We start from the raw sequence: 10,563 nt of genomic DNA, 5'->3' as shown, positions 1-10,563 counted from the left end.
ACGTTATTGAGTTATTGATAACGTACTCCGTAGACGGTTCAACTTAGTTAGACTATGGCTTCAGTCCCCCGAGGTTGGGTACACAGCACTTGGTCTGTCCCCCACGGGTACACTGTAGTCTGTAGCCATCCCTATTCCTGTTACTAGTTATTGATAAGACTGTGACGTCAATATTAGACTATGGGCTTCAGTCCCCCGAGGTTGGGTACACAGCACTTGGTCTGTCCCCCACGGGTACACTGTAGTCTGTAGCCATCCCTATTCCTGTTACTAGTTATTGAGTTATTGATAAGACTTCAATATTAGACTATGGGCTTCAGTCCCCCGAGGTTGGGTACACAGCACTTGGTCTGTCCCCCACGGGTACACTGTAGTCTGTAGCCATCCCTATTCCTGTTACTAGTTATTGAGTTATTGATAAGACTTCAATATTAGACTATGGGCTTCAGTCCCCCGAGGTTGGGTACACAGCACTTGGTCTGTCCCCCACGGGTACACTGTAGTCTGTAGCCATCCCTATTCCTGTTACTAGTTATTGAGTTATTGATAAGACTTCAAATTACACGAGTGACAGCTAACTGTGGTCTTCAGACTCCCTATAAGCTGAGGTCAGACTATGAAGCCTTTCCCAGCAGGGCTCACTGAAGCCAGTTCTTTGCTAGTCCTACCACATTTTTCACACGAGTGTCAGCTAACTGTGGTCTTCAGGCTCCCTACAAGCTGAGTTCAGACCATGAATCTGACTTCTTCAACATCCTTGTTGATATTATGCATGCGTATCCAGAATATTATGACTCAGGGTGAATTTGTCCTTTGGAAATTTTACACTTCTACAGAAAGATAAGAATTGAAGAAGTTGGGAGCATTTTGGCATCAACTAAGGTAAAATGTACTTTTGTAACATAATTTACAAAATATTCTACATAATATCCTACATATGAAGCTATGTCCACTTTCTGCACTGTTTTTGACAAACACAACAACCCTCCATAGTACTCTCACTACCAAATAGGGACTACCTATCGACCTGTTTCAAGCAAGGTGAGAATTCAAGGTCATGTTATATTATAAAAATATTATAACTAAATCCTATACAAATCCCACAATACAAACAAAATTGTTATATTAAAGGTAACCTATGTCACCTGCATCAATGTGAATGTACATTATGATAGCAATATTCTTACCATGATTGACCATATTCCTGTTCCTCTCATGTCTGGGCTGTGTATCGTTCAGTTGAATGGTTCCTACAATAGGACAAAGAAGCAAAGTTAAGATTGGACTCTGGTTACATATAACCAAAGGGCAGTGCTATGCAGGCTATACTGGTATACCACTGCGCCACACAACGCCATGTGTGCTGTCATACTGCACAGGCATGGGCAAGCTATAGCTTATTTGCTGGCTGTCACCATATGGGTATTATTTTCATGTCAAAATCGGTTTTCACTTTCTTTAAGAAAAAGGAGTTGGCTGAAGGGGACCAAAATCAACTTCTGTTCCTGTCCTACAGTAGTACTTATCGAATTTCTATTGTATATTTCTAGAAGTCCTCATGGTATTATAAAATGTAGTAAGTAACTAGGACTGCTCAACTAGATACAAAATGTAGAAGTGTTGGGATACAAGGTGAAACAAAGTAAACTAATACATGTACAATGAGCCATGCAATGATACTATTGATTTTAAACAAGCCAGCACTATATATTAAATATACTAGTACACATCTGCTTGGATACATGTACAAATGTATATGGAAAAAGGGCGCACCTTTAACCTTGAAGTTCCCTTGGCTAGAAGTAGACTTACATGTCAAACTTTCAGTGCTTGAGTGCGACTGGAAAGCCCTGCCAAAGTCTGTGATGAATTCAAAGACAATAAATGAATTCAAAACACGGCTAGCATTGGGAGAACCTGAAGTACATCACATGAGTAACATTCATGACCAGAATTACAACAGGAAGAGCCTTCTCATCCCAAAGAATATAAAAAATGTAAACTAGAAAGTTCATGCATGAAAGTTGAAACTCTTCCTTTATCATCCTTGCTATTTCGATTTGGTCAGTATCCACAACGGGAACCCCAGTCCGGAGTCCTACATTGCCTACAAGGAGTCAGTCAGAAAGAAAAAGGAAAACACAAGTGGCAACACTCGACACTTCACATTGTACTAATACACATACACACGCACACATATACACACACAGGGTCTGCATCAAACATTATTAACATAAATATCAAGAAAAACTTGAAAGCCTGATGCTAAATTGCTATATCTGGCATCTTATGGGTCATTTGGCTTGTAACTGCTAAAAACATGCCACAATCAGTCAATAATCAAAAGAAAAAAGCATTTCTACTTACCGAGTACAGTGACCATGCAGGTAGCCGACTTCTCGCCAGCATCGTTGCTTGCGGTGACCTTGTACAGTCCGGAGTCTGTCCTCTGGGAGTTCTTCAGCACGCACTCTGACCCGTCCTCTGTCGGACCAATCACAGTGCGCGTCTTGTCCAGCTCGGGGTCGGCCTCCCACCATACCTCGGGATCGGGTTTCCCACGGATGTAGGCAGCCAATCGGATGGGATGTCCGGCGCGGACGGTCAAGCCTGACAGCAGACCGGCCTCCAGCTCAATAATAGGCTCATCTAGAGGGCAAGACAGAGGAAAATATATTCAGTTAATTTTACACTTTCACAATTTTATCTACTGTATATGACCATTTAACATTTTTATACATTGTGATAATTTCGCAGATTTCAGTATAATGTGCTGTTGAGCAACTAAATGCTTTATCCAAACATCCATGATAAAATTGAAACATTAGCATGAAAGTCAATCTGTGTTAACTTGGTACAAAACATGGTTGATTATGGAAAAAAGATTGAAACCTGTAATCGTCTTGGTGTAGCTGGTATTCCACCCCCATCACGTTCAGCCACATCTGGAAATTATGCCATTTTTTTTACCAAAGGCAAAACCTCCAGGTGTGGAGAAAGGTAGGCAGCCCAGCTTTTCCCGTGTCCCCTTCACCCCCCTCCCCACACCGTGAGCCCAGATTATGTGGCAAAACTACGAACGCTCTCCTTTTTCAGCACTCGATTCCAGTGCGGAAAGTGGCTTTAGCACTGGACTTCCAGTGCTGAGGCAAAACCCCTAAACAAACGCAGCATTTAACCACAACACAGCCTCGGAGCATACCAAACCTCAGCGGATCAGTCCGCAAAACAGTCCGGATCATGATTTTACGACCTCCTTGAATATAGAGTACAGTAGAGTAGTGTAGTCTACTAGTTTAGTCTGGTAGGACTGGGGTCCAGTTTAGACTGCTCCTTTTCACGTCTAGACAATGTACGTAGGTAACGTTACTCCTACCGTGATTGGCCATATCCCTGTCCCTGTCATGCCTGGGCTGCAGTTGAATCATCCCTAGACAATTAATAAATAGGTTTCAGTATGATGAACCTCCTTATAATTATAACCAAGGACATTATACAGTGTCTTTGGTATAACCGTTATATAGAACAACAGTCTACGGATCAGGTACTTTCTCAAAATTTCCAAGCAGATCCCCACAGCAAAATCGTAACGTTTTCTTAACGCCGTGGCTATATACACACCCGGTGTGTATATAAAAGACAAATAGATTTTATATACACACCGGGTGTGTATATAGCCAGCCACGTTCATTTTTAATAGCTGCCAGGAACCAGTTTTGGCCCAAAGTCCCCCAACGATTTTGCTGATATCTGCTTGGAGATTAAACTTTATAGGCCTCGGAGTGCTGTTTACCACAAATGACACAACATATATGAGGCCAATTATTTAACTTTTTGACAATACAAAAAGTATATTTTCGGGTCACTTTTCTTTACATTGTAAGTTGACTTAACCCTTTAGTATTCCAGAACAATATTCAGCACTAGAAAGTGCAACATCCTTGATCCATACAAGCATGATAGAAAACTGAATGATCTTCTATTCAAACCTGGCCACACCGCACATATGGTTGTCCACTGCCAGTGGTGTGGCCTACCTCCCAGTGGGGCGTCAGTTGACAACTTACAAATTTCTGAAAGATCTAATCGTTTACCAGATTTTTTTAAATCTATTTTGAAGGGATATTAAAATGACCAGTTTATTGATGCCCAACAAAATACACAAGTTCATAATTATATTCCACGCATTTGAAAGAGTACGAGTACTTTTGTTTTATTTCCAAAGAAGCTAATCTTGTGACCTGGCATGCCACGCTAGGGGGCCAACCACTGTATGTTGTTTTTGTTGTCATATAGAAAACCGGTGGCTAGCTCTCCACCAGACTTGCGGACTGAATAAATCGTAGAAATCGGCCTAAAAAGGGTATTAATTTCAAATTTGAGATTCGACGGCCGCTACCTTCTCTCGCCAATTAATACCCTTTTAGGCCGATTTCTACGATTTATTCATCCCGCAAAAGAAGTCTGGTGGAGACCATGTTTGAACGCACAAAATATACGTCAAAAATGTGAAATAATGTCACAAATGTGTTGAAAGGTGAAAGTAATTGTTGCTAACACCATGGAGTTAAAATCAACCTCCTTGCTAACACCAAAATTAAGTATAATTAGAAGATTTCAAATTTTTGCGTAAAAAGTTACATAATTGGCCTATAACAAACACTTTATCCGACCAACACGGCATGGTGAAAACCCCTTGAATACCAAAAAGCAGGTTGACAAAGTGCGTGACAAATTCACTTACCTCCCATGAAAAGGATGATCAGAAATGTGGAAACATTGGCAAAAAAAATGACGTTGATTCCTGCCATGGTGCTAGAAGCGCTCGGGGACGGTCTGCGTGCGTCCGCACAGCACAGCTTCTCACTAGCAAGTGACCACACACACCGTGGGACAGGCGTTATCTCCTGGCTTGACAAATATTACGTCACAAAAATGGAGACTGCTGATTGGCTTCAAATTATATAGTGAAATTCCGTCACCGATGTGTGAAAGACGGCCATTGTTATCGCTGTAAATTCAGGCGGACACATCACAACTTTTGTCGACTGCCACTGGCCCGCGTCTACTGTAACGTTTATACTGGATGAACGTAGTCCAGCGGGATGGAAGCGATTCCTGCTACGACAATATACATAGCACTAAAAAACATACCATACCCAATCTCTGGACCGGTAAGAATTTTGAGGACTGACGAGGGTAGGCTTACATTGGTCCAAGGATCTCGGGAAATCGTTGCTCACTACCCAGAAGGAGCATTGAGGCTATTGGAAGTGTGTCGGAAGTTCCCCTGTCGCTGGCATTGTCGTGTTGAAGAATCAGAAGAAAGCAACTCTCCGGAGCCTGAAACCTTCCTGGAAATATCAATCTCAGCTTCCCCTGAATTGGTCCATAGCTTACGATCCTCCATAGACAAGGAGCTGGAGTTTAACAAGTACGCATACAGATGGAGACCGGACATAAAAGTCAAAGATGATTATAGTAGGCAGGTGAGTAACGAAAATTTTATTCTCATGCAGTGTTAAAAACGAGCCGTGATACGTTCCCTCCCAGCTTGACTGCTTATTGAATTTTGAGTGTGTCACAACCTGAAACGGATATTATTTACAATATACTTTTTCCGTTTGACCTACAGGACACAATCAGCAGAGTTCATGAGGAAAACAGCAGCAGCAGCGATGAGGGAAACACCAGCAGCGATGAGGGCCCCGGAAACACCAGCAGCGATGAGGGAAACACCAGCAGCGATGAGGGGAACACCAGCAGCGATGAGGGCCCCGGAAACACCAGCAGCGATGAGGGCCCCGGAAACACCAGCAGCGATGAGGGAAACACCAGCAGCGATGAGGGCCCCGGAAACACCAGCAGCAGCGATGAAGTGTGCGACGAGTGTGGGTTTCTTATCTTCCGACGATCAGAAGATTTAGATGAAATGCACCAAAATATTAGAGACAACATGTACAGACAATGCTTCGCTTGTGGCGAAAGGAACGCACTATATATGTGATTGAATTGGGGATGACTCGGAAGACCTGAGAATATTTTCTACGCCTTTAGAAATGTTTATGAAAACATCAACTTTTTTTGGATCTAAATCACGACATTCAATCATTAAGCATTTAATTGTGGAGTAAAAGAAACCAAGAGTTTTATTATATATATATAATCATCTACATCATAGAGAACCAGTAGAGAATGTGTGCGTTATATCTCAGATAATAGATAAGCAAGACTGCGTGTGCGCCTTGGTAAGTTAATAAGAGTCAAAACGCTGGAAAGATTGTATTATTTTACTCCTAGTAATAGTACCTTTCTCTGTATTCTACAATTACTTAGTGGTATCAACTTGCCGAAAATTGGATTTGGTTATTTTCGGAAATACCATTCAAATTTGTCTGGACCTTACGGAAAATTTTACATTTCATTTACATGACATTTCAATCTGTACACGTGCCTTATTTAAGTACTGTTTACACCGATGCCACTTGAACAAATAAAGCTTTCCTCAAACTTACTGAACTACTCCGTATATTTTATTCAAGGGTTGTGTGAATTGATCATGCTGAGGTACATGTCTCTAACATGTTAACAACATATACTAGTAGCTCTTATTAGTAGACTATCGTGGCAGACAGAGAGCACTTCGGAAATAGCCAAACAATACCATGCTCATTAGTAATGTCCGTGAGAACGGACTATTCTACACATACATGCGTTCGTCTGTTTCTAATTTCTATCATTGCATGGCCATCTGATACAGTAGTGAGAGTCTAAAATGATATGTGTAGAAAAGCTTTCAAAAAGTTTAAACAAAATGTGAAACCTAACTTGAGAGACGATAGCGATGATTTAGGTGTTGTTGCAAAACCCGACTTTATCATCTTAGGCCACAACCACATTAATTTTCGCCTGATTTTGCCTGAAAAAAAAGGACATTTTGTTGCCCTCAAGTTCACCGGTGGTCAACATGCCGAAAATCGGCAAATACGTAGTTGATATCTTTCGGTTCAGAGACCACTGGGATCCAGCAAACTTGAGGCACAATTGTGTTCCTACAAGACAGATAATACGACTAGTTGGTTGTAACATCATACATGTATTTTGTCGCCTCAATTCTTGCTTAACAAGGTTTATGATCTCAAAATTTAAAAATTCGGAATCTTTTTTTTTTGCCTGTCTTGTTCTTGCCTTATCGCATTGAAGTTAAAACCCATATTGATAGAATATAGATAAGGTAGCTGAAAATTCTATTCAATAAGTGTTTTAACTTAGGTGTATTGCCAAAGTAATGGACTGTCGGTATCCTACACATACTATTCAAATCTGGTTTGAAGGACAAAGTGAACAATAACAGAAGTAAGACTTAACTTTTCGGTAAAATTTTGCAGTCAATTCTAAAGAAACGGATGCAAGAAGAAGAAAAGTACAGTCAATCGATCTCAAAGGGTTTTAGGGAAAACCGTAAGGGGTAATGGATAATCTTCTTGTATAAATGATTTAACACAAACGTACCTTACAGCACCAAGAGGACGTTTGTATGTCACATTCCTCGACTTTTCTAAAGTATTCGATAGTATTCATGAGCGCACCTGTGGTTAAAGTTGGCACGGGTCGGAATATTTTAAGTAAGAAAATATCAGACACAATTCTAGCATTATACGAAGATGTTACATTATGTACTTTTATTGCACTGGGCAAAATGTTGTCCCATTGTCTGAGAGCAAAGTTTCCCTGCCGCAAAGTTGATACTATTCGCAGGTATTATCATTATGGCCATGCGCAGCGTTCGTCCCCACCAAATGGTTCTACTGCAAGTGGCCCATTACCGCACGCCGGGGACTCGCACATACACAGACAGACCCAAAACAATACATCCATTTTTTCATGGAGGTAAAAAGTCTCAGAGTTTCATATAACTGAACCTGAACGTTCAGCGCAAACTGGCGGTGGTCCGTCGCGAAGCGGCGATTACAAATTGATACAAGTCCAGTCAAGTTTATTGCACAACAATTGCATTTGATACAATGTATGGCAAGTAAAACTTAATAACTATAAGCTATTTCTACTAGTGGACTAATCTAATTTCAATGCATGTATATATGTTTTAATAATGGAATGTTACATTTCACAATGCAGTGACAAGGTTTCTCTTTTGTATAGCATTATGTAAATATTGGCCTAAATCATACAGAGTCGGGGCATGATAACAATATGTTGAAAATTTCTCTACTTGTCCCAGGTAGTGTTATTCTATTTTCACATGATATCATTAGTTTTTCCTTTCTTCGTTATAGTATCGGATGGAAACTGCAGCATTATAATGATAGTGTGTAAACTGAGCCATGACGGCTCGACATACATATAATTCCGATGTAAGCCACACAATTAAGTGACAATAACTCTCCCTCTCTATTCTCTCTATACGACCATCCAACTTCAGAATATCATCGCATACGTCCTAACAAGCCCACTCTACAAGCCGTCACAACTGCGTCGTAACAATACTAAGGCACTATCGGCTGACAAGAAACATTTCTCAGCCAAGTGCACGTGGGGACAAACTGACAGGAAACAAAATATTACTGATAGCTGAACCGAACGAAATATCAGTGTTCACCCCCGCGATCCCTTCTGCATTCGTCAAACACGGCTATCATGGTATCGAAAGACGAATGGTAAAAACACCACCTAGCGATTCAAGTATATAAAGCATTAGTGCCTTCCGTCAAAAGGCAAACTACCAAAAGGTTATTTGCTAGCGCCAAGGTGCTAATAGCACCCCGCGCAGCGGGGGAGCCGCAGAAACTGCGGCTTTCCATCATACGCTTCTGAATTGGCCCAGTTCGTAATGGTAACATTTCTGGCTACCATGGGGTGCCTTGGCCTGTTTTTGTTTTTTTCCCTGTCGCTCCTGATTTTTTCTGAAAAAATCTGAGAAATAACAAATTAAATTGGTGTGGCCTGAGCATAAAAAAGACCAAATGCTGTAGTTGACTCACCATGGATCCATCTGTGTTTATTGTACAGCCCACAGTGTTTGGGGTACAGTCCTCCACAGCTGCACACTTTTTCCTCACCATGACACTGCTGCCCTGACCGTTCATCCTGTGTAACGTATGGCAGTACTTGGTACCTGGTGGAAACAAACAAGATGGTAGGTCAGTCTCCTCATCTCCTTAGTTCAATGTGTGAGAGTGCAGATTTCTGCATTAATAATTATGTTGTGGGCAAAATAAGGGATGTGGTGGTAAATATGTTTATTGCCATCATGAAAGTTCATCTGTGTTTGTTGGTAGTTACATCCCACTTACCCAACCCACTCACTCACTCACTCACTTGGGTACTCACTCATTCACTCACTTGGGTACTCATTCACTCACTTGGGTACTCATTCACTCACTTGGGTACTCACTCACTCACTCACTCACTCACTCACTCACTCACTCACTCACTTGGGTACTCACTCATTCACTCACTTGGGTACTCATTCACTCACTTGGGTACTCACTCACTCACTCACTCACTCACTCACTCACTCACTCACTCACTCACTTGGGTACTCACTCACTCACTCACTCATTCACTCATTCACTCATTCACTCATTCACTCAACAAAGATGTCAGATCCCTTAGTGCACTTTCTCCTGAGATAAAAAGTATTCACTATGTTATTACTGTGTAATCCCGTCCAAGCTCATGTATTAAGCTGTTCCTCCACAAGAGGAAGAAATGCTCCCCTTTGTTTACAATTCATGGCTAAGGACAGACCTCCTCAAGGATGGCTGTGATACCAGACTTTAAAAAGCAGTCTGGGGAAGAAGGAAGGTGGTGGTTATGATGACAATAATCTCTTATTTGTAATTTTAACCCACACAGAAAAAACATGGCACTTTTTTTCACCCAAAAATAGTTTCATCAGGTTGGTAAAGTATAGGAGACAGGAGTTTTCTCCTCAGAGCTTCTGAGGAAGGTGTCTGACACCGAAACGTAAGAAAGGTTAGTCTAACTTGACCGGAAAAAGAAAACTCATGTATCCTACATTTTTTTCACATTTCAATATCTGCATTTTTTAAAGTTTTTTCATCATCGTCAGGCCTATAGTCATATAGCTAAATAATAAGCTATAGGGGAAGTCTGTCTGTCCACAAACGTTTTCTACTTTTGATTACTGTAACTGAATGCTGTTGAGTATTCAGTTGAGTTATAAAACATCATTTCCAGTTTTCATGAGCCATCAATTGTTCAGTTAGATGCTGGAACATCTTAAACTTTCAAATTGCATTACAAAGACGATAAATTACAACTTGGGAATTTGGTACATGAACTTTCCGACCTTTTCTTAGCTCTGAACAAGGTCAAAATTTTTCCCAACAGCCCAGTGCTGTAACATTTAAATGAACACGACATTTCCTTAGGCTAGTACTGATACCAGAACACAACAGTGATGCTTTTGAAATCTCAAATGTCCTCAAACCTGCAACTCAAAACAGCACCGCAACCACTTTTTCCCTCTAAAATTAAACGTTGTTGACAGTTCTTGTACTTTAATTTGTTAAAGGTCGA

The 10,563-nt window shown here is 41.0% G+C and overlaps 3 protein-coding genes across 4 annotated transcripts in view; 2 read left to right on the top strand and 1 right to left on the bottom strand.

Annotated features, from left to right (window-relative positions):
* LOC109487861 (obscurin-like protein 1) overlaps positions 1-4,822 on the bottom strand; it is a 28,353-nt gene extending 23,531 nt beyond the window's left edge. For both annotated transcript variants that reach the window (XR_002141285.1, XM_019791961.1), the window contains exons 1-5: positions 4,745-4,822; positions 3,377-3,430; positions 2,368-2,649; positions 1,774-1,860; positions 1,188-1,250 (exon numbers count right to left, since the gene is read on the bottom strand). Coding sequence is in view for 1 of the 2 variants with exons in the window: in XM_019791961.1 (XP_019647520.1) it covers positions 1,188-1,250; positions 1,774-1,860; positions 2,368-2,649; positions 3,377-3,430; positions 4,745-4,811 (553 nt within the window). In the remaining variant the exon portion in view is untranslated. The remainder of the gene's footprint in view (positions 1-1,187; positions 1,251-1,773; positions 1,861-2,367; positions 2,650-3,376; positions 3,431-4,744) is intronic.
* The window catches only part of LOC109487590 (kinase D-interacting substrate of 220 kDa-like), a 68,519-nt gene that overhangs the window by 44,186 nt on the left and 13,770 nt on the right, over positions 1-10,563 (top strand). The window lies entirely within an intron of this gene.
* Positions 5,091-6,040, top strand: LOC109487870. The gene is made up of 2 exons (XM_019791970.1): positions 5,091-5,489; positions 5,636-6,040. Exons 1-2 carry the CDS (start codon positions 5,106-5,108, stop codon positions 6,005-6,007), a joined length of 756 nt encoding a protein of 251 aa, XP_019647529.1. The 5' UTR covers positions 5,091-5,105; the 3' UTR covers positions 6,008-6,040.

Source organism: Branchiostoma belcheri, unplaced genomic scaffold (genome assembly GCF_001625305.1).
Source record: "Branchiostoma belcheri isolate BF01 breed outbred unplaced genomic scaffold, Haploidv18h27 scaffold9, whole genome shotgun sequence".
NCBI lineage: Eukaryota > Metazoa > Chordata > Leptocardii > Amphioxiformes > Branchiostomatidae > Branchiostoma > Branchiostoma belcheri.
The sequence above is the reverse complement of the archived record's forward strand: the minus strand, read 5'-3'. Positions and strand labels throughout refer to the sequence as shown.

Excerpts from the sequence above, each read along its gene's own strand:
- LOC109487870 (XM_019791970.1), top strand. The coding sequence starts at position 5,106 with ATGGAAGCGATTCCTGCTACGACAATATACATAGCACTAAAAAACATA. Across the intron at positions 5,490-5,635 it reads AAGATGATTATAGTAGGCAG|GACACAATCAGCAGAGTTCA; the intron begins GTGAGTAACGAA and ends TTTGACCTACAG.